This window comes from Sphaerodactylus townsendi, linkage group LG05, assembly GCF_021028975.2.
Source record: "Sphaerodactylus townsendi isolate TG3544 linkage group LG05, MPM_Stown_v2.3, whole genome shotgun sequence".
Taxonomy (NCBI): Eukaryota; Metazoa; Chordata; class Lepidosauria; order Squamata; family Sphaerodactylidae; genus Sphaerodactylus; species Sphaerodactylus townsendi.
The window spans coordinates 11,035,401-11,062,038 of record NC_059429.1 but is presented as its reverse complement, the minus strand read 5'-3'; the positions used below and the strand labels follow the sequence as shown (position 1 = coordinate 11,062,038).

Here is a 26,638-nt window from a genome sequence, read left to right as displayed (position 1 = left end):
CCTAGCAGGGGAAGGGGGAGGGGAAGGAATGAGGGGTGGCATGCAAGGGAGGGGAGGGAAGGGGAGGGCCATGTCCTCTGCCCACCAGGTGCCTTTGGGAGCTCACATGCAGGATGTGAAAGCAATGGCCTTCTGCGGCTTTTGCTCTCGAGCACCTGAACTGTTAAGGCCTTTGCAATCTCAGATCAAAGAGGATCAAGATTGGTAGCCATAAATCGACTTCTCCTCCATAAATCTGTCCAAGCCCCTTTTTAAAGCTATCCAGGTTAGTGGCCATCACCACCTCCTGTGGCAGCATATTCCAAACACCAATCACACGTTGCGTGAAGAAGTGTTTCCTTTTATTAGTCCTAATTCTTCCCCTCAGCATTTTCAATGAATGCCCCCTGGTTCTAGTATTGTAAATACTAGTAAAGGCACCTGGTGGGCCACTTCGAGTAGCAGAGTGCTGGACTAGATGGACTCTGTTCTGATCCAGCAGGCTCTTTCTTATGTTCTTATGAACAATAGCAGCCCAACAGTGGCCACTGGCTGGCCAAGGGATGAGAGAGGGCAAGCTAGTTCCCGCTGATGGCCCGGCTGTGAGTTAAGTGCCTAGACCAGGGGTCTGCAACCTGCGGCTCTCCAGATGTTCACGGACTGCAATTGGCCACGCTGGCAGGGGCCGATGGGAATTGTGGTCCACGGACATCTGGAGAGCCACAGGTTGCAGACCTCTGGCCTAGACCACAGCAGCTTCCCAAACAAGACCGTGTCCTTCCTGTTCCTGCCTACAGATCTTCTCATAAGCCTTGTGGTGGTTTTTAACCCTTCTTGGGCTTCTTTCTGCAGCACGGAGCATCGGTTAAAATTGGCAGACTCTGATCTGGAGAACCGGGTTCGATCCCCCACTCAGAGGCGTATCCGCCCGGTGACATGGGGGACCCAATGTCCCCGGGCGCACGCCATCTGGTCATGTGTAAGGGCACAAAATCAGCCCCGCACGTGACCAGTGAGTCATGGAGGTCCAGCGCGCGGACCAGCGCCTCCAGTAGCACCCGCGAGAAAGTGAGGCCCCCCCCCGCTCGTTTACTCACCCACCGGCCTCTTTTTTTAGCAAATTTAGTGGGCGGGGCTCCATGATCCATGGGAGGGGCACCCAGAAATGGTTTTGTTCCCGGGCACCATTTCCCCCCCATATGGCTCTGCCCCCACTCCCCCACATTAAGCCTGCTAGATGACCTTGGGCTAGTCCCAGTTCTCTCTGAACTCTCTCAGCCCCTACCTACCTCAGAAAGTGTCTGTTGGAAGGAAAGGAGTTTGTAAGCCGCCTTGAGTCCCCTTACAGTTGAGAAAAGTGGGATATAAATCCAAAGTTTTCTCCCCTTCTTCTTCTTCTTCTTCTTCTTCTTCTTCTTCTTCTTCTTCTTCTTCTTCTTCTTCTTCTTCTTCTTCTTCTTCTTCTTCTTCTTCTTCTTCTTCTTCTTCTGCTTCTGCTTCTGCTTCTGCTTCTGCTTCTTCTTCTTCTTCTTCTTCTTCTTCTTCCTCTTCCTCTTCCTCCTCTTCCTCCTCCTCCACCAATACCCTGCTTTTCCCTCCACAGAAGCAAATGCCATTTCCCTCTCCTTCATTTTGCCTTCAAAACAACAACCTTGTGAGGTAGGCTGGGCAGAGATCGTACGATTGTCCCCAGGTCAGCCCGCTAGCCTTCGTGGCTGTTTGGAGAGTTGAACCGGCATCGCCCCAATCCCAGGGCACCACTTTAACCGCTACCCCACCCTGGCTTTCTTGTGGTCACAGCTCTGATAGGTAGTCCAATATCGGCCGCCTCGTACCGCAGAGTGGGGTGGCCTGAATTTGTGGCAGTGGAGAGATTCGAACGGGTTTCTTGCTGGTTTGTGTGTCTCTCTCTGAATCACTTTGCCTTCGGGGAGGGGTGTCCAACTCTTACCCTCCAGAATCAGGGGCCTGCAACCTGCGGCCATATTGGCCATGCTGGCAGGGGCTGATGGGAATTGTAGTTCATGAACATCTGGAGAGCCGCAGGTTGCAGACCTCCACTCCAGATGTTCATGGGCTAAGATTCCCATCAGCCCCTGCCAGCACGGCCCATTGTAGTTCATGAACATCTGGAGAGCCGCAGGTTGCAGACCTCCGCTCCAGATGTTAATGGGCTAAGATTCCCATCAGCCCCTGCCAGCATGGCCCATTGTAGTTCATGAACATCTGGAGAGCCGCAGGTTGCAGACCTCTGCTCCAGATGTTAATGGGCTAAGATTCCCATCAGCCCCTGCCAGCACGGCCCATTGTAGTTCATGAACATCTGGAGAGCCGCAGGTTGCAGACCTCCACTCCAGATGTTCATGGGCTAAGATTCCCATCAGCCCCTGCCAGCATGGCCCATTGTAGTTCACGAACATCTGGAGAGCCGCAGGTTGCAGACCTCTGCTCCAGATGTTCGTGGACTAAGATTCCCATCAGCCCCTGCCAGCATGGCCCATTGTAGTTCACGAACATCTGGAGAGCCGCAGGTTGCAGACCTCCGCTCCAGATGTTCATGCGACTAATGCATTCCCCATCAGCCCTGCCAGCATGGCCCATTGTAGATTCCACGGGAACATCTGGAGAGCCGCAGGTTGCAGACCTCCGCTCCAGATGTTCGTGGACTAAGATTCCCATCAGCCCCTGCCAGCATGGCCCATTGTAGTTCACGAACATCTGGAGAGCCGCAGGTTGCAGACCTCCGCTCCAGATGTTCGTGGACTAAGATTCCCATCAGCCCCTGCCAGCATGGCCCGGTAGCGAGTTCCCGCGAGGAACATCTGGAGAGAGCCGCAGGTTGCGGAACTCCATCCGTGGTTTCATTATCAGCCCCCTGCCGGCACTGCGGCCCATTGTAGTTCACGAACATCTGGAGAGCCGCAGGTTGCAGACCTCTGCTCCAGATGTTCGTGGACTAAGATTCCCATCAGCCCCTGCCAGCATGGCTCTAGGGCTGCTGCTTCTGAATGGTGCCCCTTATTGTGACTCCTGGGAATCTCTCCTCAGCCCTTCGCCCCCGCAGGAGCAGGGCAGAGAAACAAATCAAAAGAGAGACCCCCCAAGGGAATGTTTGTGTGACCGGAGCCCTCTCCCCCAATTCGGTACATAGAGCCGGCATAACTCGAGACACCCCTCCTCCAAAGCTTTCTGGGCTCTCTGATCCAGAGCAAAGGGGATTCCTCATCTGTCCAGCCACAGGGACGGCAAACTGGGCCGGCGTCACTCTGCACATGCTCCGAGACGCTGCTGCCTTTTCGCAGAGGCTGCGATTTTTGGGCCCAGGCGCCGCCTCCGCCAAGCCTGCCAAAGATTAAAAGGAAATAAACACCCTGAAGATAAACTCAATTTACATTCCATGTTGCAGCGGCCTTTCTCCAGGCGAGCCGCTTGCTGCATCCGCCTGGCGCAGACAATTCGGAGATGTTATCTCGCCTCCCCTCCCATCAGCAACCTGCTGGTGCGGCTTTTCCTTATTTATCGCCCCCAGCGATCCACCTGGGGGGGGCGGGGGGGAGAGAATCTGGGCGAAGCTCGGAGAGGTCACCCCCAGCCTGCATCTCTCTCCCCACCCCACCCCAAGTCCTTCTCACCCAGACCCTTCCAAAGCACCCCCCACCCCACAAAAGGAGGCGGAGCGAGGGGCAGAGATCTGGCGGCTCAGGACGGGAGGGGGGAGGGAGGAAGCGAGCGAGGGAGGGAGGGGGGGAGGTCATGGGTGCTGTTGGACAGCCAAGCAGCCGGGAGCCGCGCTAGCCCGGAGCGGGGGGGGGGGAGTTGGGTGGGGGGGAGGCGATCAGGCTGGTTTTGCTCCTCGCAAACGGCAGAAGACGCCAGAAGCGGGCGGCGGAGGTCGGTGTCGCCTGAACCAACCAACCAAGCCCCCCACCCACCCCCCAGGCTTTGCCAAGTCCACCCGTCGCTGCCTTTGATAAGCAACCTTCTTGCCACCTCCAGCTCGGGAGCCCCAAAAGAGAGATTTCCCCCTCTCCTTCCTCCCCCGCCCCCCGGACTTTTTGGAGAGGCCAGGCGTCCCAGGAAAAGTGAGGCGTCTCTTCTCTCCCCCCCACCCACCCACCCCTCGCCATCCTTCCTCTGCCCCGTTCCACCAGCCTCCTCCTCCTCCTCCTCCTCCTCCTCCTCTCCAGAGTTGAAAGCATCTACTTCACAGCCCTTATCGGGGGGGGTCCAACCTAGGAAGCGAATGACCCTTCCGAAGTGAGCTCACGGAAGATCGGGGTGGCGGGGTTGGGGGACCAGGAGAGAAAGAACTCCGTCACTACCTTCTTCCTTCCCCCCCTTTAAAAAAAAAAACTCGGGGACGCCTCCAGAGCGGGGTGCTTCTCGCAGGACCAAAACAGAAGCCTCCCCCCTCCCTCCCCGCCCCCCCCCAGCACCAAACTAAAGATGAGAACCCCCAGGAAGAAGGTACCTGCGAGATGATCAGGCGCTGCCAAGGAGCGGGGATGGCCCTGGTTTGACCCCCCTTCTCTTCCTCTCCCCCCCCCCCCACAAAAAAAAATATCCGGTCTTCCATCCACACATATCTATGCATTTGAACTCGGTGGGACTCCGGGCTTGGCTCCCCCTTTAAATAGGCGCCCCCCCCCCGCCACCCCCGCCACCCCCGCCACCCCCGCCGCCGCCGCCTTCGCCAACGTTGGCTTCTTCCGGCATCCGAGGCGTCCCTTCGCCCCGGTCAATTTCACTCGCCTGATGGTAAGTTTTCATGCCAGTTCCCCATCGTTCGGCCCGGGTGGGGCGGGTCGGAACTTTATGGTTCCCTCGCGGAGGGGGTGGCGGGGAAGGAGGAGGGAAAGTGGCGGGCAGGTGGCCCAGGAAGGGAAAGGCGCCGGGGAAGGGGGGGGGGGATGTCCTGTCAAAAGCCGGGCCGCAGGGATCTTTGCCGGGGGTGGCAGGAAACGGACTGTGTCTAGCAGATCTAGGCAGATCTTGGCAGGCGATGCCCATCCCAGGGAGCCGAGCCGTGCGTAAAAGCGCACGGCGAGCCGCAGGATGGGGGGCCGGGCGCTCAAGGAGAGTCCAAGAGTCCCGGGCGCCCCCCACCCCACCCCGCCCCACCCCACCCCGCCCCCCCCGCTCTGACGAGCACCGCGTGTGGAGGGGGCGAGGGGGCTCTTTTGAGCCTGCGGAGTGTCTGGCCGCATCCTCCGGGCCGCGGTGCGCTTTTACGCATGGATTTGGCGAGGGAGGAGGAGGGGGGGGAAATGCGTAAGAGGGAAGTATGGCCGGCGAGCTCTGTGTCGTCCCCCCCCCCCTCCTCCTCCTCCTCTCTTGGCAGCCAGCTCAGCAAAGCCCAAGATGTAGCGGAAAATGGCCGCTCTGGCGAGGGGGGAGGGAAGGGAGGGAGGGAGGGAGGGAGGGAGGGGGAGGGCCAGCCGCGCTGAACTTGGAAATGACGCCTGGCAGCCCGAGAGGGAGAGGCGGCGGAGGCCGAGGTCCCCGCGGCGGACGCGGGCCTTTCGCGCCCAGGCAGCCAACCCTCTCCTCGCCCCCCTGCGCACTCCCAGCCCGGTGGATCCCGCAGATGCCGCCCCAAGTCCAGATCTCTCCCCCCTCCCCGATCCCCTTCCCGGGAGGGAGCCGTCAGGACCCGCGGGCGCTGCTTTGGGAGCCAAGCGGGGTTCTGTGTGCAGGCTGCCGAGGCGAGGAGGTCTCCGGCGGGCGCTCAAACGGCGCGGGGACGCCTCGAGCCCCCCCCTTCCCGCCCCTCCCTGCATCCCTGCATCCCTCAGCCTGGCCTGCCCCCCAGCTGTAAAAAAACAAGGGGGGGGGGGTCTCCGATCAATCAATAAGCCGGGCTGCGGTGCTGGTCAGCCGGGAAGGGTCGAGGGGTCCGGCTGTCGCCCGCGGCTTCAGCGTCTCCCATTAAACCTCCTTTGCAGGCCCGGCCGGGCGGCCTCCAGCCCCAGTCGAGAGGCCTGCATCGATCCCGAGATCTCGTTCGCACGAGGATCAGCTACCGGCAGCAGGGCTCTTTTAGTGGGATTTATTAGATTTCTTTCTTTCTTTCTCTCTCTCTCTGTCTTTCTTTCTCTTTCCCTGTTTCTCTTTTTTTCTCTTTCTTTCTTTCTTTCTTTCTTTCTTTCTTTCTTTCTTTCTTTCTTTCTTTCTTCCTTTCCTTCTCTTTCTTTCTCTCTTTTTCTTTCTCTCACTTTCTCTTTCTTTCTTTCCTTCTCTTTCCTTCTCTCTTTTTCTTTCTCTCACTTTCCCTTTCTTTCTTTCTCTCTTGTTCTTTTTCTTTCTTTCTGTTTCTTTTTTCTTTTTCTCTTTCTTTCTTTCTCTCACTTTCCCTTTCTCTTTCTTTCTTTCTTTCTTTCTCTCGCTTTCCCTTCCTTTCTGTTTCTTTCTCTCACTTTTTCTTTTCTTTTCTTTTCTTTCTTTTTTCTTTTTCTTTCTTTCTTTCTTTCTTTTTCTTTCTTTCTTTCTTTCTTTCTTTCTTTCTTTCTTTCTGTCTTCCTCTTCCTCTTTCTCTCACTTTCCCTTTCTTTCTGTTTCTTCCTCTCACTTTCTCTTTCTTTTTTCTTTTTCTCTTTCTTTCTCTCACTTTCCCTTTCTTTATGTTTCTTTCTCTCACTTTCCCTTTCTTTCTTTCTTTCTTTCTTTCTTTCTTTCTTTCTTTCTTTCTTTCTTTCTTTCTTTCTTTCTTTCTTTCTTTCTTTCTTTCTTTCTTTCTTTCTTTCTTTCTTCTCTCCCGTTCCCGGTGAAACTGCCTTTCCTAACCGCCTTGGCAAATAAAACCTGTCGTGAAAATGAGCGGCGCTTCCGCCCTTCCCCGTAAACGCGCTCAGGATGGCGCTCTGTCCGGGGAAGGCGCTGCGCTCCCAGCGAGAGGTTTCTCAAAATAAAAATCAGAAATAAAATAAATCCGGGGCGGGGGCGGGATGGGGGGGAGGGAGGGAGAGAAGTTGCTAAGGAGACTTTAGACAAGGGGAGGAAAAGTTTGCCGAGACGGCTGAGCGACCTGCCGCCGCGGTTGGGTCTTTCGCCTCCCCCCCGCTCCCCCCCCCCCCCCCGCTTCTTTCGAGGCACAAACGTTTCAAATCCACTCCTTTGCAAGCTAAGAGCAGACTTGGGGCAGATGATAATTTGGGGAAGGTGAGGATCCTTAAATGATCCTCAAGTACATTTAAAGAACAAACTACCCCCCCCCACACACCCCCGCATCTGTCCCTGGTAGACTCCCTGAATCAAATTCCAAACCCTGAACAAGGTTTATTCGAACTGGGGCCTAGTTGGCCTGCTAAGACCCCGAGGTGGGGAGGCATCTGGACAATTGGGGAAAAGGGAAATCCCCCTTGCAGTTAGAAAGCTAGCTCCAAAGGGGGGGGGGCGGCTTGTTTGTTGTGCGGTATGGCCTTAAGAAGACCCTGGCCTGAGCTTGCAGGGGCCACCCATGGGGGTCAGAAAAGGAGACAGCGGAGAGAAGGGTTTTCGGTTACCATGAGCCCGACACCCTAGCTTTCTAGTGCCAGGGAAGAAAAGTCGGGGGGGGGGGGAATCTTCTCCAGCCGTCTGAGGCTGCCCGGTCATTCCTGCCGGTGAGATACTGGGTCCCTCCTCCCCCCTCCTTAATTTTTCTGTCCGTTAAAATACTTTCCTTTAGGTTTTTTTTTAAAAAAAACATACAGCCCCTGGGTATCGATTTGACCGAAGACTCAACTTCACAAGAGGACTTGTAAACCCCATTCACTTCTAATTAGGTTGGTTTCTAATTAGACAACTCTCTCTCTCTCTCTCTCTCTCTCTCTCTCACACACACACACACACACACACACACACACACTCACACTCACTCACTCACTCACTCACACACTTGTAAACGCCCCCAGGGCATCTCCCCGGTCGGTTCCACCAATAAAGGCCTGCTTTGCGACCGTTTTAATTGGTCGGGGTCGTTTTGATCGGCTGCCTGCAGGCGACCCCCCAGGCGCCTTACAAAACCACCTTCTCCCCCCCAGAGACGCGCTTTGAGGTCTTGGCTGGTGCTTCTCATAATAACCAGGCAAAGGCAGGGGCTGAGTAAGGTGTGAGAAGGTGCGACGTCCCTTCGGGGCCCCGGCCGACCTGCCGGCCCTGGTCGTTTCCCTATAGAAGCTCTGATTTGGAAAGAGTTTCGTGTTGGGGGTCGGAGGGGCTCGAACCGGTGTCGGGACGCGAAGTTCTCGTGAAAACTCTGGAAGAAACGCCGGAGGCGGCGGGAGGGCTTTGCAGAACGGACAGCCTAAGGCCATGGTGGTGAACCTTTGGCACTCCAGATGTTATGGACTACAACCCCCATCAACCCCTGCCAGCTGATGGGAATTGTAGACCATAACATCTGGAGTGCCAAAGGTTTGCCACCACTGGCCTAAGGAATCAGAAGTCGACCGGGCTCTGAAGCTTTGGGGAAAATAATTTCTCTTCCCCCCCCCCCCCACACACCCCTCGATTTTAATAATCCCAGAGAGGAGAGAAAACAGACAGTTTGTTTAAACAGGAGTTGATTGGGATCTCTTTGCAGTCGGGGTGTGAACGCACCGGAGAAAGGGGATTGACATTTTTTTGGGGGGGGGGGCTGCCCCCCTTGAGAATGCGTTCCCCCCCCCCAAAAAACCCTTCCTTCTTCGCGATGAAGAAGAGGAAGAGGAAGTGAAATTGACCTAGACTCACCGAGAAGGTAAAATCGACGACAGTCGGTCAATTTCTCAGCGCTCCAAGTTCATCGGGGGACGTCCAACTTCCTGGAACACCCCCCGCCCCCCCCCCCCGGCGTGGATCTGGGCAATTATTAACCCGAGAAAGGAGAGGAGGTTTCAGCGGGGAAAAGTTGGGAGAAGAGTCCCGTGTTAGGGGTGAAGGGTTGGGGTGAGCGGTCACCTGCCCCAAATACCTGTTTGGCGAACAGTGCGATCCTTGGGCGCAAAGGAAAACCCTCTCCAAAGTTAAGGGGCAAATCTACTTTCCCATGGAATAGGGGTTCCCTTGGTGGTAACTCTTTGCTGGAGAAAGAGAGGGTGAGCGGGAGAGTGGGGAAGAAAGAAAGAAAGAAAGAAAGAAAGAAAGAAAGAAAGAAAGAAAGAAAGAAAGAAAGAAAGAAAGAAAGAAAGAAAGAAAGAAAGAAAGAAAGAAAGAGGCTCTTGGCTAAGGAAGGAAGCGTGATGGATTTGGGGGGAGGAAAGAGGGGTCTCGCAGCATTTCCGGGCTGCAGTTGAATCTGTACCCCCCCCCCCCGCGTCCAATAACTCCGGATTAATCGCCTGCCTACAATAAAACCGCTTTGGAAAACCCTTCCGTCTCTCCATTGCGCCAACTGGTATTTTATTTGATCACTTTGAGAGTCAAATAAAAAAAAAAACCTTGGATCTTCGTCAGGGCTTGATAGTTAGTGGGGGGGGGGGGAGGAGAGGAAGAAGAGAGTTGGGCAGGAGTTGGCTGGATGAAAGTTAAGGGGAATTGCTGGGGGGGGGGGCAGAGAGAGAGAGAGAGAGAGAGAGAGAGAGAGAGAGAGAAGTTCTCTGACCGCAGAGGAAAAGTTTTTATTTTCCCACCTTCTTGGCGTTGGACGGGAGGGAGTGTCAGATTTTGGGAACTTTTTTTTTTCTCTTAAGGAGGGGAAATTCGGGAGGGTCCCTAATAGTTTGGGGGCGTCCCTGTGCCTCGGATGGGGGGGGGGACTTTGGGGCCCACGATCTACCTTGCGGAGAGATTGTCATGTAGTTGCGGAAAGACTGGATTCCCACGTGGTCTCTCCCCCCCCCCCCCCCGGTTTCCTGACGAAGTTGCTGGCTCCCCCCTTATAGACAGAAAGCGGCCGGGGAGGGGAGCTATTGTAATATTTTCGAGAGCTGCCTCGCGTCATTTGACCCCCCCCTCCCCCAATCTCTCCCCCCCCTTCATCTTTCATTTCCCCCCCCCCCACCCCGTTCCTCCGGCTCGGATTCTCCTAAAAATGCACCGATTTTTCCTGTTCTTATTTTCCAAATACCAGCCTCCATAGACACTCTCCCGCGCAGGAGGGAATCTGTCTCATTTTATTTCTCTCTCGTGTTTTCAAAAGTTTTGGGAGGGTTTTCTTTCTTTTCTTTCTTTCTTTCTTTTCGCAGTTTCAGAATCGGGACCGGAGGTGGGGGGGGGGGGGCGGCGGAGGGTGAAATGCGTCTTTCTTTGTGGTGCAGTTCTTTTTCTTTTTTCTTTTTTTAAAAAAACCCAAACACGACGGAAAAAAGACCCTTGAATGCCCGATCTGAATTCTGTCATTTGGGGGCAGCTTTCTTTTATATTTCTGCGTGTATGTATATGTGAGAGCATTTCACACACACGCATATGCACACACACAGACACATATATATGCACACACACACATATATTCGCACGCACGCACGCACACGTACATACGTACATACATACACACACACACAAACATGCACATTTATATGCATACACACATATGAACACACACACATATAAGCATATACACACATATATGCGCGCGCGTACACATATATATGCATACACACGTGCAAATATATATTCACACACACACATATATGCATACACACATATGCACACACCTATATATGCATACTCACGCGCAAATATATATGCACACACACATATATATGCATACACACATATGCACACATACGTATATATGCATATTCATGCGCAAATATATATGCGTGCACACACACGTATGCATACACTCATATGCATACACTCATATGCACACACACACATGCACACGCACGCGCAAATATATGCACACGCACACACACATATATATGCATACACACATGCATACACACATATGCACACACACATATATGCATACGCACATATGCACACATACGTATATATGCATATTCACGCGCAAATATATATGCGTGCACACACACACACGTATACATACACACATATGCACACACGTATATATGCACACGCGCGCGCAAAAAATGCGCGCGCGCACACATATATGCATACACACATATGCACACACACGTATATATGCATACGCACGCGCAAATATATATGCACACACACACGTATATATGCATACACGCACAGACACAGAAATATACACAGAAATATACAGAGTAGAGTTATACACTCACCCTTAAATACACACACACACATACATATATAAACACTTCATTTTAAAAAAATTGACAGCTTCATTTGATCTCTCTCTCCCCCCCCCCCCCTTTAAAGTTGGGTCCTTTTTTCAGGGCTTTTGGGGGGGGAGGATTCCCCCTGGTCCCTCCCCCTCCTCTTCCCCCCTCCCCTCCCGCCTCCTCCCCTCCCCCGCGCTTTCCATCGCCAGGAAAGAGAGAGTGTGCGAGAGAGAGAGAGAGGGAGAGAGAGGGAGAGAGAGAAGGGAAAGGGGGAAAAAGAAAACTCTCCTCGCCGCCGACATGACTCAGTAACTTTTCAGCCGGGATCTGCTTCTCCGCCTCCTTTCCCCCACCCCTCCCCGTCCACCCCCCAGCATCGGAAGCCCCCGACAGCCTGGAGATGTATTCTTCGCCTCTCTGCCTCGCCCAGGTAAAAAAACCCCAAAAAACCCAGCCCCCCCCTTCTGGCATTCCCCTTTGAAATCCGCCGCCCCCCCCCCCCCGCCGCCGCCGCCGCCGCCGCGCCTTTTGCTTTGCTAATTTTTGAAAACTCTGTTTCCTGTTTGTAGCATGATTTTCCTGGGGGGGGGGGGGGAGAGAGGTAAAGTCTTCTTGGAGCCTGCTTGTTTTGCCCAAAAGAAGAAAAGCCTCCCCGCTACTTGCGGAGGGGGGGGGGGCAAGGGGAAGGGAAGAGAGGGCTTTCTGGGGGGGGGCAGTTTTGGCAAGCGCCCCCCCCCCCGGCCCCCAGCTCCGTTCGCAACGATCGTCGATGGGGGAAAAGGGCGAACTGAAGCCGGCTCAGTAGTTGCTAGTCTATTCCCTGCCTGCCCCCCCCCCCCGCAAACCCGGCCCGCCAAAACAGTTATTTTGCTTATTTTTTTTTTTTTTGCCCCGGGACTGGGTTGAATCTGATGTTGAAAAGCGACGGGGGGGGGGGGGCAGCTTTTAGGGAATGCCCTGATTTTGTGTGGGGGGGGGGGGCAGAGCAATTCTGGATGGCAGGACTTGGCATGGGCTGCTCTCCCCCCCCCTCCGCGCGCCCAATGTCCTGGACAGCTTAGTGACAGTTTGAGAACTACTAATGTCTCGTCTGCTTGGGGCACATGGGAACCCCCTCCCTGAATGGGGTGGGGGGGAGCAGGCTATGGGGTGGAGGGAAGACACCCTTTATTAAGTGAAAGTAAATAAAAACAGCTTTTCCACAAGGTGGAGCATGGATAAGTTAGAACGGGGGGGGGGGCTGGGGCAATGGGGTACGTGGTCATGTCTGCCTAGGACCATGTGTGTTAATGGCACAGATCCGGCGGACTCAAACGATAGCCGTGTCAAATCTATATTATAATGCAGTGTGTGCCATGTATATATTATGTATATGTTCCGTGCCAGGGTGTGTAAGCGAGAGAGTCTCGCAGTGGGTAGAAGGCTGTTTGTGCATGCCGCGTCCGAGAATGTATAGGAATGTGTCCGAGTGTGCGCTCGATCGACGTGTGCGCAATCCTGGTCTTTGCCGGTACCCTCCTGAGTTTGATCCTGAGCCAGAGGGCCTTGGGCACATGTGCGGGCAACCGAGCGTGCATGCTTGTGCAAGGGGTGAAGCCGGTGTCTTTGGGCCGTTGGTGTGGGAAAACTTCTGGCTTCTGGCATCGGAGCGTGTGGCGCCGTGCAAGCGGCCCTCGTTCTCCTTTGCACGCCGATTCCACGTGCCCTCCGAAGCGTGCAAAAGATCGCTTGCCTGGGGAGGAACGGGAGCAAAGTGCGCAGCTTCCCCCTTGTGCTGTCCCATGCGCCGTAGATCGATTCACCACACTTGTGTGTCGCCCTACGGCATGAAATATTAACACGCTATGCTGTATATTTTATGGCAAAGTCCTCTGCAGGAATCTGTACGCCACGCATCCAATGCAGGTTGCCTCTGAAAAATTTGGAGCAATGCATTTCTATACTCCCCCCCCCCCGTTTTTTTATGGGCCTGTTAATTGAGAGAACCGCATGCTCCAGTCCTGCGGTTTGAGGCCTGTTCTTTGCGCTGCCAGATCATCAGCAATGCTGCGTTTCGGATGTATAACTACTCTTGTCGAAGCTTTTCTCCCGGTGTGTTTTGGGAGGCAGAATGCATTTGTATTTGTCAGGCCGTGGGACGGCTGTGTAGACACGTGGCCCACGTTGCAGTGTGGTGGCAGGGCTGATTTGTGGGGCTTACAATGCCCCATGTGTGTTTCCTGCGCCATTTTAGAGGACATGATGTCTCTTCGCCCCGGCGTTGCGTTGCGCTCTGCTCCGGAGCTCTATGGACTTTTTATTTTGGAGCGAGCAAGTTTGCATTGTGCGTCTGTTACATTGTGTGGCAAACGATAGAGCAGGCTGTTAAAGACTCCTGTCAGATAAGGAGGGAACGTTGTGCAGGTTTTGTAGCTGTGTCCCCTGAACTGTGGCAGACTGTTTTTCTCGTCTTCTCTCTATCGATTCCTGATATTTATTTAATTATTGAACAAGTGTCTTCCCGATCCCACGTAACGCCTTCCTTTCTGCTAGCGGCTAGCCAAATGCAAACTCTGTAAGTTTAAGAGATTTCCTGAACTGGATCTCGGCTTGTGGTTAGTTTCATTTCCAGCCGGACCATGATAGCTCTTGAATGGCACAATATGCAGGCAGGGGATCACATATGTTTGTTCCTGGTCCCTAGTTGTGATCTCAGTTTTTTTTTCAAAGCTGGGTGCTTTCAATTTAGGCTTCCCCAAAACAACAGGGCAGGTTGAAATAACACAGTGTGAGCTTGTGACAGCTGGCTGTTAGAGAAACAAAAACCGTGTGGAATTTTTGGCCGAAATTTCGGGTAGGTCCGGGGAGGGAATTGAGCCAAATTTCAAAAACCCGCTGCTTGGAATTTTCGGTTTTTTCTTAAGTTGTAGAAGAGACTCTAAGGAATGTTTTCCCAGTAGAACTTTCTTTCTTCAAAAGCCCTGTTTTTTTGTTTGGCACATATTTCACCTATTTGGGAAACAGTGTTCGGGGCAGGGCCCAAATTGATGTGAACTTCTGCAAGCTTTAATTTCCCCCCTCGGAATCTGAATCGTAACAGATTTTTGTGGAATGCATTTTATGTTGGCCCTTTTGTTGTGAGTTGTAACCTTTGATAACATTCAAGGGAATTGAAACAGTGGCTAAAAGCTGCCTGTTGTGTCTCTGCGTGGAGTCACAGTTCTGTGCTTCCTCCTTTCCCATTCCAAACCATTCTCAGGTCAGGGACTCCTGCAGGAACAGGCAGGTGGGCTTCTTGGGCAGCGGGCAATATTAGAGGCTTTGGTGGATTTCCAATGGAGGGTGATTTCAATTCCGACGGCAGTTAGGCCTTTCTTATATACATAGGGAATGTCGAAGGACGGTTGTTGTTTTTTTTAAGCAAAATTCAAGCTGAGACAGCATCCACCTGGGAATCTTCCTCACCCACAAAAATAATTTCTGCGCTAGGGGAAAACCATAGCAGCACAGGAGGCCTGCGAAACTTGCTCCTCCTTTCGGGCAGGTTTGCGAATACTTTGCGGCGGCATGCGTAGCGACGGCCCTAAGAGGTAGATCGCAGGCAGTGCCAGAGCTCGGCTCCAGCGTGTGTGCTGTGGGTGAAGATGGTGCCCAGTTTGGATAATAAAATTTTCATCGCCCCATTTGGCAGGGCAGGAACTGAGGCCAAGGAAATAGAACGTGCCAGAGGTCAGGCCGTGAGTCAGTAAGGGAAGAGAGGAACGCAAAACCAGTTCCTTTCTTTCTCCCTCCCTTTTTTTCTGCTTGTATTTGTCTTGTTCTTTGCCACCAGGTCCCTACAGCTGCCAAAATTTCGGATACTGCTTCTTGCCTGGCTAACTTTCCCAGGAAGTTCCGAGAGATCTCGGTGGGGTTTAGTATTGGCAGGGTCTGGGACAGTTACCTGGCTCTCCTTCCAGGAACTTAATAATGCCATGCAACCCCCCCAAAAAAACATTCTCTCTGACCATGTGAAGAGTGCAGGAACAACCACAGGACAGGTCTGAAGCACTAGGAGAAAGCCTTGCAAACTTTCCCCCTCTTTGCAGTGCTGCCTAGGCTGATTTGCCGTTCCATTTCAGAAAACAAACTGGGGCTAAAAAACCCAAAACTATTTGATTATATAAGCCAAGTTCAACCCTCCTACTGGCTGCCGCGCACTCTCGTGCTGCCTAACCTTCCCCAGAAGGCTATTGTGGCGAGATTCAAATGAAAGAGCCCTGGAAGAAAGAGAATAACAGTAAAGGGAGATTAAATTAAGCATTTGTTAAAGGCGCAAGGTGGTTTTTCCCCCCTCCAAGTTGAAGGGAAATCTGGTTGCCAGCCCCTAAATTATATGCCGTGACGGCAAGTCTTCTGGATCTTATTGTTATTATAATCATTATTAATAATATTAATAGTCCAGGCTAGCCTGATCTCATCAGATCTCAGAAGTTTAGCAGGGTGGGTTCTGGTTAGTACCCAGATGGGAGACCCCCCAAGGAAGTCTAGGGTAGGCAATGGCCATGCACCCCTGTTAGTCTCTTGCTTTGAAAACCCTGCTGGGTTACTGTAAGTCATCTGTGACTCGATGGCACTGTTCACTCAATAATAATAATAATAATAATAATAATAATAATAATAATAATAATAATAATAATAATAATAATAATAATAATAATAATAATGTTCAAATTGTAATGAAAGGCCAACCACCAGCTAAAGAACTGGTAGCTGTGATGTTAAACACAATTTAATAATAATAATAATAATAATAATAATAATAATAATAATAATAATAATAATAATAATAATAATAATAGCAGCAATAATAGCAATAATAATAGCAATAATAATAATATGCTTCTTATTATTATTGTTTTGTCAATAATAATAATAATGATAACAATAAAGATGATGATGATGATGATGATGATGATGATGATGATGATGATCATCATCATCATCAGCAGCAGCAGCAGCAGCAGCAGCTAAGGCTGCCGGCTGCATTATCATTATTATATATAAATAATTGGTGACATTGAACAAAATTAAATATCAATAATAATAATGCAACTGGCAACCTTAGCTTATTTAACCAGATTCAAAACTTTTTTGAGTGACTAAAGGAAGGTTGGCTCCCGTACATTAATTATTTTTTTAAAATAAAAGTATTTATTCAAGCGGCAGATAATCAGCTGCACCATGGAAGACGTATTCACTCCCCCGCCCGCCCCCCCCCCCCGGGGAGAAGGCAGGTAAGAATGCCTCTTTGTAGACAGCGCCTGCGCTCCAAAACCGAACAAGCACGGTTCGTTCGGGGTTAGGCTTTCTTTTCCCATGTGCAAATGTCTGCAGGTTAATCAGTTACCCGATAAACCGACTGCATATTTGTAATCGTCGGTAATCATCTCATATTAATAATAAAGCGTGCCTGGGCATTATCCTTCCTGTTCAGTAATTAGCAGAAGGATTTCGAGCTGCAGGGCGGAAGATGGTTTGGGGTTTTTTTGGGGGACAGCGACTTAAACCTTTGTTTCCCAAAGCGCTGTGTCCAGGACCTTGAGAAGAAACACTTCTATGCAGCGCAGGCGGGTTTTGTTTCCACTTTCTGAAAACTAGCTTTTGGCCTTCAAGCTTACTATGCCATACTGGGGTGATCGATACCTCTCTGGGGCTGTGAAGCGGGGTGTCTTGGGGTGCACCGTCAACACTCATTGCCCCCTGACAGTTTCGCTCCGATTATTGAGATGTGAAAGGTCAGAAACTCACAGTCCCCCCTTCTTTTAAAATGAAATCCGAGGCTGACGGTGTGTATTTGGGCTCAGTTGTGCCATGAATTGGGGTATTATGTTAGAAAAGTCAAGCGAGTGCCAAACCGGAGTTCTGGTAACTTTTCTTTTCTCTCCATTTATTGATCAGTGAAAGATCCTCCCGCACGGGGAAAAAAACGAAGGGAGTTGAGTTACGTATTGTCGAAGGTTTTCATGGCGGGAATTTGGTCACGTTTTCTGCTGACGTTTCGCCTGCATCTGCGGCTGGCATCTTCAGAGGATCTCCTCTGAAGAGGCCAGCCACAGATGCAGGTGAAACGTCAGGAGAAAATGCGACTAGAACACGGCCACTTAGCCCGGAAACCCCACGACACCCCACCGAGTTGAGTTAGCTTGAGAACCCCTGTTTTTCTTCTTCAGCCGTTCTCTGAGCATGGGCAGAGCAGTCCTCAAAGGCTTTGACCTTCACTTGCACCTCCGGGGAAATTTGGGGAAAAGGCCTGCTGGTTTCAGAGCCCAGCTTTCATTCACGAAGGAGCCTTGACAGTTATCTGGAGAGAGAGAATCCGACCTGGCAGAGAGCGGCTGTGTGCACAGGAGTTAAGTTCAGAATACTCCTGACTTGGGAACATCCCTTTTCTTGGCCAGGCAGCGACGTCTGCAGCGCTCCATGCCACTGCTGCATCGGGAGTTCCCTCCCCTCCCCTTTGCCCGGCACGATCCAGCAGGCCCAAAAATAGCCCTGGCAGAGAGTGTGCCAGGCCTAGCCAGGCTTCACGGTGACCCGCTTGATTTTTATCCCCGGTCTTTGACAGCTCTGCTCCAAGTCCTCTCCCGCTGTCTCTCTCCGCCCAGGGTCTCCCTCCCGTCTGGCTCCCTACAGAGGCAGCCTTCAAACCAGAATTTGTTTTCAAAAATACCCGGATCCGTGATCTGAGCCCGCAGCTCTGTGCGGCAGCACGGGAGGCCTTTCCTGTCCTGAAATTTAAAACTGGAAGTCTTCGCAGCTGAAGCCTCTGTCCTGGGAAGAGCTTTTTTTGCTCTGCGTTGTGCTGTGTGTATTGTTTCGGGGGTGCTTCTTTATTGGAAGAGTGTTGACGGAGGCAGAGAGGCAACAGGCAGGCTCTTGTGGGGACGGACGTGTGGGGCTCTCTCATTCAAAATGGATTTTAATCCTGCGATTATCGAGTGTGTTTCGCAGTCGAATGTTTAATACGGCACAAGTTGGCAAATACTGTCTTATTCTCTGCTGATAACTTGCTGTTCTAGGCGTGATGCCGCTCCTACCCTGTTTCCCCGAATGTAAGACATCCCCTGAAAATAAGACGTAGTAGAGGTTTTGCTGAAGTGCGAAACATAAGGCATCTCCCGAAAGTAAGACGTAGCAAAGTTTTTGTTTGGAAGCATGCCTGACGAACAGAACACAGAAAAATAAGACATCCCCTGAAAATAAGACATAGCGCATTTTTGGGAGCAACAATTAATATAAGACACTGTCTTATTTTCGGGGAAACACGGTAGTACCCTGTTTCCCTGAATATAAGACATCCCCAGAAAATAAGACGTAGTAGAGGTTTTGCTGAAGTGCGAAATATAAGGCATCCCCCAAAAGTAAGACGTAGCAAAGTTTTTGTTTGGAAGCATGCCTGACGAACAGAATACAGAAATATAAGACATCCCCTGAAAATAAGACACAGCGCATCTTTGGGAGCAAAAATTAATGTAAGACACTGTCTTATATTCGGGGAAACATGGTAGTGTCGGCTTCAGCAGCTGCCGGCATAGCAAGGCCCACAGTTCAGGCGGGGGCAAAACTGCTCTCTTCTCTGCTGCCTTCTCCAATCTCTCCTTCCCCCCCCCGGAGGTCGCCGCCGCCAGATCTCACAAATTGGGAGGTTGCCCCAAGATCCCTGCCCCAAAAGAGGGATTGTCCCGGAGCTGCCCTGTAAAGTTATAGGAAAGGCCATCCCAGATCCCCCTGCGAGGTTGCTCAAAACAGTAGGTTGCCCCAGATGTCTCTGCGATATTGTGGGGGCCTTGGGGGGGGGGGAGAGCTGGTGAAAAAGAATGAGAGGGGATAAGAGGGAACCACGAAATAAGATGTTCCTTTTAGATTTGCCGGCACCATTCGGATGGAAAGAAGTGCCGGAGAGTTGTAATCCTTCCATCAAAGGAACAACGGGAGAGGGGCGACATCCCAATTCAAAGGACTGCTAAAAAAAAAAAAAATTACAATCGGCTCTGGTTCCTAACAGTTCTGATTCAGAGATTGGCAGCTCACCTGACTTTTGACCCAGGCCGTGCCTGGGAGATTCAGCTGATACGCCAACTTGCATGCCCCGGCAAGCTTTTAACTAGACTACTGCTATGAACGGTGCTCAGGGCTGCCCTTGGAGACGGTATGGAAACTGTTATGGGCTCGGAATGTGGCAACCAGACTAGCTGATGGTGATCTTGCCACATGACACCCGTATCGCAAGCACTCCTTGAGTTACCATTTGGATGACAAAGATATTTTGTGAGCGGAGTCCATGAACCCACCTCATGCTGATTTCAGCTCATCTGGCCTAGGGGCTCCTCAGTCTTGCTGTGGCGGCAGTCCCTTTTTGAAGATCAAACCTAAGGCATTTGTGATGTCACAGAGGGGAGCTTCTGTGATGTCACAGAGGGGACAGGCAGGTGGTAGGGGGGTTTTTTGCCTGTGGTTGGCTGAGAACCGCAAGGGGGTGTGACAGGCATCAGTAGTCCGGGGGAAGGGAGGAGAAGGGCAGCAGTCTAGGAAAGGTCCAGAGTATAATATAGGTTTTCGGCTTGCCAATTCCATGATGGAAAATTCCTGAACTTTTTTTGGGGGGGGGGGTGGAGCCCACTCCCCAAAGGAGCCTTTTTCTCTGGGGCAGCTGACCTCTATAGTCTGGATATGAGTTGCAATTCCAGGCGTTCTCCGTGCCCCACCTGGAGGTTTGTAACGCTGTATAAGTTGGGCTGCGTAGGTCCGTGTTTCGATAGGTAGGATGTTGGATGAAAGGTCGAACGTGACTATATTAAATAAAAGAGGAGCCAGGTGTTTGTAAAGAATAAAGGATGGGTAGGAAGATGGCTGCAGAAAGAGGAATAGAAGATCAAACACTGCAAAAAAAATACCGTATATACTCGTGTATAAGTCGACCCGCATATAAGTCGAGGCACCTAATTTTACCACAAAAACCTGGGAAAACTTACTGACTCGAGTATAAGTCTAGGGTGGGAAATGCAGCAGCTACTGGTAAATTTCAAAAATAAAAATAGATACGGTCGGGCGCTATTAGGGGGTCTCTGCCACTGACCCCCCATCTCACCAACCCCAAGGTCTCTGCCACCGACCTCTCTATCCCGCAGCTTGTCCAGCTCACCCGCCGAGATCCAGGGGCTGGCCGCTGCCGAGAAGAAGGCAGAGGCAGAGGAAGCAGATGAAAGGGGGGAGGCAGAGAAGAAGGCAGAGGAGAGCGGAGAAGGAGGCTGAGAAAGCGGCTGAAAGGGGGGAGGCAGAGAAGAAGGCAGGGGAGAGCGAAGACGGGAGAGGGGGAACCCCACACAAGAATTAAGTGGGACCCTCGCTCGCGTATAAGTCGAGGGGGGTCTTTTTTCAGCACAAAAATGTGCTGAAAAAGTAGACTTATACTCGAGTATATAAGGTAACATAAGAGGAGAAGGCCAGTAAGAGGAAAAGTCTGGGAGACAGGATGGCCAGAGAGTGGAATTTTGTCCCTAGCCAGCAGGCAGAGAGGCAAGGGAAAGTCATCTGAGTGGTTTGACTAACCAGCCAAAGTGTTTTTGTGGCTGTGTCCCTGGTTTCTGTTTCAAGGAGTGAAATTTCTCTCTGATCTGCCCAAGACTGAGGAATTCTTGCCAACACTACAGGATGCATAGGAGCTGCGCAGCTCTTGCCAAATGTGCGAACTTTACCATTTCAGGGGACGGCAAACACATGCAAAAACAAAATCTCTTAAATGTTTAACGCGCATTTGAACGGCAGACACGAGCGCCGATATTAAAATATTTACTCTAGTTTTCTCGGTGGGGGACGTTGGCTTTGCTTTTTGGAAACGCCGGCGGTTACGCAAGTGGGAAGGCAGGGAAAGAAGAAAGCGAGACTTCTAACTTGAAAGAATGAGGAAGGCTCCTTGGAAAGAATGGGCCTAGTGTTTGCTCAAAACCGTTTGCCGCACCAGACGGCAGAATCGAAAACCATGTTGCAATCTTATCTTTTTTCCCACCCTTTCCCCTACCCGGACTAACTCAGAAACGTTCGTTTTGGCCTGTCCTGGTGCCCAAACAACTTGGAATGGTTAGGGGTGCCTGTGGAGAGATTACAGGCACAATGTGCTGCATCTTTGCGATAGAACAGGGGAGAGAGAGAGAGAGAGAGAGAGAGAGGCATGCTGTATTGTTATGCTTGTGTAACTTGGCGCATTTACAATTCCATTCCCCGAAAACTAGGCCTGGGGTTACGTGGCAGTAGGGTAGGGTTGCTAACTCTGGATTGGGAATTTCCTGTAGATTTGGGGACAAGATACCGGAGACCACAGAGTTTGGGGAGGGGAAAGACCTCAGCAGGGAATAATGCCATAGATTAGGGGTGACCAACTCTGGCGCCCCAGATGTTAATGGACTATGATTCCCATCAGCCCCTGCCATTTATTTATTTATTTATATTTTATTTATTTATTCGATTTGATAAACTGCCCTACCCCCGAAGGGCTCAGGGCGGTGTACAACAGAACAACAACAAACCCAGTAAAAACAAATCGAATAATCCCAGTTAAAAGTAATGCAAAACCTTAAAACTATAGCAGCAGTAACCTTCAATAAATAGTTAATAATTAATAACAAGAGACGTCTGGCATCACACCCCAGTGATCAAACCCTGGGAGGGGGCTGGCAGATGGTCGAATACACAGCCAGTGCACAGGGCAATAAGAGGGCCAATTGGCCATGCCAGTAGGGGCTGATGGAAATCGTAGTCCATGAACATCTGAAGCGCCAGAGTTGGACACCGCTGCCATAGGCCGTTTCTGCACGGCCAGAGGCAGTGGCTTCCTACCGGCTTAAATGAAGCTGGTGGAGTGTCGGGACCGTGCGGGCAGTCCCGACGCTACCGCTGCCTGCAGGGGTAGCTCTGCATGGGGCCGCCCAGGATGTGTGCGAGGGTCTTACCTTGCCTTCCTGTGCAGCTCCGGGCGGCTGGAAAGACACGCCCATACTGCCCTCTGGCCCCCAGAGGTCAGAGGGCAGCATGGGAATGTCTTTCCAGCCGCCCGGAGCTGTACAGGAAGGCAAGGTGAGTCTTTCGCACACACCGGAGGGGCCAGAAGCGATGCCCTCACGCTGGTGCAGTTCGTACTGCGCCGGCGTGAAGATTCTGCTTTTGAAAAACCTCGCTTGGGGAGCGAGGTTTGGAAGCGGCGGCGCAAGAAGCGGCGTCTTTGCGCCGCTTGGGCAGGCCCAGCACCCCAGGGATGGTGTTTTTACCGTCCCTAGGGCGCTGTCTTCTGCCTGTGTGGAAACAGCCTCAGACACTCTAAAGGAGCCGTTTTGCCCAGGGGGACTGACCTTGGTTGTCTGAGGAGCAAAAGCGACAGGTGGGGGGGATCTCCAGGTACCATCTCGTGGTTGGCAACGCTAAATGAGACCCAGATGTGGGGCAGCCTCTTCTGGAAATTGCTTACAAAGGCTTAGAACGCATAGCCCAGTGGTGGCGAACCTTTGGCGCTCCAGATGTTATGGACTACAATTCCCATCAGCCCCTGCCAGCATGGCCAATTGGCCATGGTGGCAGGGGCTGATGGGAATTGTAGTCCATAACATCTGGAGCGCCAAAGGTTCCCCACCACGGGCATAGCCTCTGAATCTGATTCTTCTGAATCGGTGACTTTACAATAGGAATAATTTGTATTGTGGCTGGTGACTTATACATTGTGTTACTAATGCAACTGTCACCGTTGATATGAGTAATCTTCTTATGAAGATATTATCTAGCAGTTCGAGTTGCCAATTCCAGCCTGAGAAATCCCTGGAGATTTGGGCGCAGTGCTTGCGGAGGCGGATATTTTTGGAGAGAGTTCACCTGGAATCCTTGGTATACGCATTGCACTTTCGCACGTACTGAGCAATGCACTTTCAATCCGCTTCCGGCGCACTTGAACAATCGTTGGCAAGTGGCTTTGGCCGGTTCGCCCAATAAAATCCGTCTGGAAAGTGCATCGGAAGGGGATTGAAAGGGCATTATTTGGCGTTTGTCTCCCCTCCGCCATTTTCTCCTGAAGAACGGATTATCTGTCATCTGGAGTTGAGCTGCCGTTCCGGGAGAATTCCAGCCCGCACTGAGAGGTTGGCAAACCTAATTGGAATCGAAGCCGTCGATTAAATGGGTCGGCCAAAAAAAGGCAGGCGCTCCGGTGATGAGTTTACCAGTTTGTTTTTCACAGGGCTGTGTTGCTGCCTCCAGAAAGCGAACTTGTGGTTAGCCATAATGCTGGCTTTACAAAGAGCAATTTGCTTGGCTCACCCCGGGACCTTTCTTAGTGCCAAGGCTCGATGCGGATTCTTTCTTTGCCTTTAGGCGAGACGTGCCCTCTCTCTGTTTTTTGTGGGCAGGTGGGGAGTGAAAGGGTTTTGTGGGGGGCTTCTTGGCCGTGGGTTTATTTGTGAAGCCCTGGTAAGGACAGGAGGGATATGCCTTTCGGGGTGTGTGTGTGTGTGTGTGTGTGTGTGTGACCTCCTTGCTCCAAAAAACCAAAGATGGGTTTGTAAAAGGCCGACTGTTTTGACGAGTGACGAGAAAACTCTCGTGCGTTCAGCGTCCCGCAAACTGCTAGTGTTTGTGTGAACCTCTCTTCTGAACACTCTAAAACACCTGATGGGCATTTTTTGAGTGTTCAGGGGGACTGGTGTGAAATGTATCTGAGCACACAAATTAGTAACCCCTTCTACCAGAGCTGTAGTGAGAGGGAACCGCGCCCCGGGGCACGCGTGCGCCCCGCACCCCTGCCATGTCCCTGCCCGTCCCCGCCACGCCCCCGCCCCAGCATGCACCCGGTGCGTAAGGAACTCCCCCATTCCCTTGGCGCTACGCCACTGCCTTCTACCTGTTCCTTCCTCTCCTGAAGCCCCAGCTGCTATCTTAGAAGGGTATGTGGGGCATAGCGATGCCAACCTCCAGGCAGGGTCTGGTGATCTCCCAGAATTCCATCTGATCTCTTGATGGCAGAGATCAGTTTCCCTGGAGAAAACACGAGCTTTAGGAGGGTGGGTTGCCTGGCGTCCCATTTCTGCCAAGCTTCCTGCCCTCCCCAAACCCCACTGTCCCCAGGCACTACCCCCAAATGTCAGCAATTTCCCAACCTGAAGGTGGCCTGCGCCTGCGTGCATTCGTTTCCCGCCCAAGGACCGGCACAGCATCTGCTTCCTTGCCACAGCCCCGCCCAGGAATGCCCCGCCCCCGGAATGCCCGGCCACGCCCCTGTCATGCCCCGCCCAGCCCCACTGGCACTATGCCACAGTTTGAATCCCACCACCATGGGAACCTGTTACTAAAATTTTTGGATCCCACCACTGCTAATGTTCTTACCCATTTGGGATTATATTCTAATGCAAAAGCATGCTATCTGCCCAGGCTGCGCTATTATCTTTCTGTAGAACAGAGTATAACCTCTTCCCAAAAAAGGTGTATCTAGTGGCAATGAGTTCCGCAAGCAAACGACAGGTCCCTTTCAACTTCCGGGGCTTACTATGCCAACAATTTTGCTGGGGGGGCGGGGGGACGACAAGTAACAAACCAGTTGATCCGTCTGCTGATGCCACGTTCCACAAGAAGGAGTGCCTTCCTGTAGCCAAAGAGTGTCAGGAATCCATGCCAGCTGAAATGTTTTCTTCATGCCACAAATAGATTTATTGGTTAAGCGTCCGCCGCTTTGAAGAGTGCATTAATATTGAATTGGCCTCTGTCACCTGCCTTTATTCCCCACCCTGCTTTTTCTGAAGAGCATCAGCAGTTAAGGCACAAACGTCTTAGGCTGTGTCTGTATATTTTTGGCCGTTTGGTGCGTTTCAGTTGTGAGTCGGAGCTATTCCGCCGGGGCCTGTGGTTGAGGACAGCGACAACATTTCCCATCCCATCTGACCTCCCCCTCCCTGTTCCTTTTAACTTTTCTCTCCCATTCTCTTCCCATTTGCCTTAGGCTCATTCCGCACATGCAGAATCATGCACTTTCAAACTGCTTTTGAAACCAGGGGGCATTCATTGAACCCCTAGAACCAGGGGGCATTCATTGAAAATGCTGGGGGGAAGAATTAGGACTAATAAAAGGAAACACTTCTTCACGCAACGTGAGATTGGTGTTTGGAATATGCTGCCACAGGAGGTGGTGATGGCCACTAACCTGGATAGCTTTAAAAGGGGCTTGGACAGATTGATGGAGGAGAAGTCGATCTATGGCTACCAATCTTGATCCTCCTTGATCTGAGATTGCAAATGCCTTAGCAGACCAGGTGCTCAGGAGCAACAGCCACAGAGGGCCATTGCTTTCGCCTCCTGCCTGTGAGCTCCCAAAGGCACCTGGTGGGCCACTGCGAGTAGCAGAGAGCTGGACTAGATGGACTCTGGTCTGATCCAGCTGGCTTGTTCTTATGTTCTTATGTTCTTATGCTTTCAGTTCTCTTTGAAGCTGTGCGGAATAGCAAAATCCACTTGCACACAGTTGTGAAAGTGGTTTGAAAACGCAGTATTTTGCGTGTGCGGAAGGGTTTGAATGTTTTTATAGTGCTATTGAGGACTGGTTTCGGTCAGCCACCCTGACCACTTTAGAGGAAACACCCTGAGCACTCCAGCGGCACATAAATAAAGAATAAATACATTTGGCTTTCAGGGAGTTAACGTCTACTGAGAGCCAGCATGGTGCAATAGGTAGGTAAGAGCAGGCGGACTCTAATCTGGTGAACTGCATTTGTTTCCCGGCTCCTGCACGTGAAGCCTGCTGGGTGACCTTGGACTTGTTTCAGTTCTCTCAGAACTCTCTCAGCACCACCTGCCTCACAAAATGCCTGTTGTGGGGAGAGGACGGGAAAAGGAGTTTGTGAGCCGCCTTGATTTGGTATAAATCCAAATTCTTCTTCTTCTTCTTCTTCTTCTTCTTCTTCTTCTTCTTCTTCTTCTTCTTCTTCTTCTTCTTCTTCTTCTTCTTCTTCTTCTTCTTCTTCTTCTTCTTCTTCTTCTTCTTCTTCTTCTTCTTCTTCTTCTTCTTCTTCTTCTTCTTCTTCTTCTTCTTCTTCTTCTTCAATAACCTAAACATAAACAGTCCCTTCGAAGGTGTTTCCACATTCATTCACATTCCAGGTTCTGGCAGTTGATCACAAAAGTTCATTCATAAATATTGCGGCCTTCACCTTCGAAGGGACTGTTTATGTTTAGGTTATTGAATAGAAAAAGCGAAAAATATTTCACGTGATGATACAACAGTGAACAATGGAATTCTGTTGATATGAGATAGATATATGATTACAGTTGTATGGGAAGAATATATAAGAAATACCAAATATAAATTGGCTGCCTAGTGGGTGACGTGTTTAATGTGTTATTTAGACATTACCTACATCTTTGTTACCGATACGCCACTGCTTCCAAAACAGCCACTTTCTCCAGGGGAATAGCACATAAGAACATCAGAACTAGCCTGCTGGATCAGACCATCTAGTCCA

The 26,638-nt window shown here is 51.3% G+C and overlaps 1 protein-coding gene across 1 annotated transcript in view; it reads left to right on the top strand.

Annotated features, from left to right (window-relative positions):
* Positions 1–11,334: 11,334 nt before the first annotated feature.
* The window catches only part of LOC125433998 (nuclear factor 1 C-type), a 112,012-nt gene continuing 96,708 nt past the window's right edge, over positions 11,335–26,638 (top strand). The window contains exon 1 of the mRNA XM_048499000.1: positions 11,335–11,562. Within this exon, the coding sequence (XP_048354957.1) occupies positions 11,533–11,562 (30 nt within the window). The 5' untranslated portion in view covers positions 11,335–11,532. The remainder of the gene's footprint in view (positions 11,563–26,638) is intronic.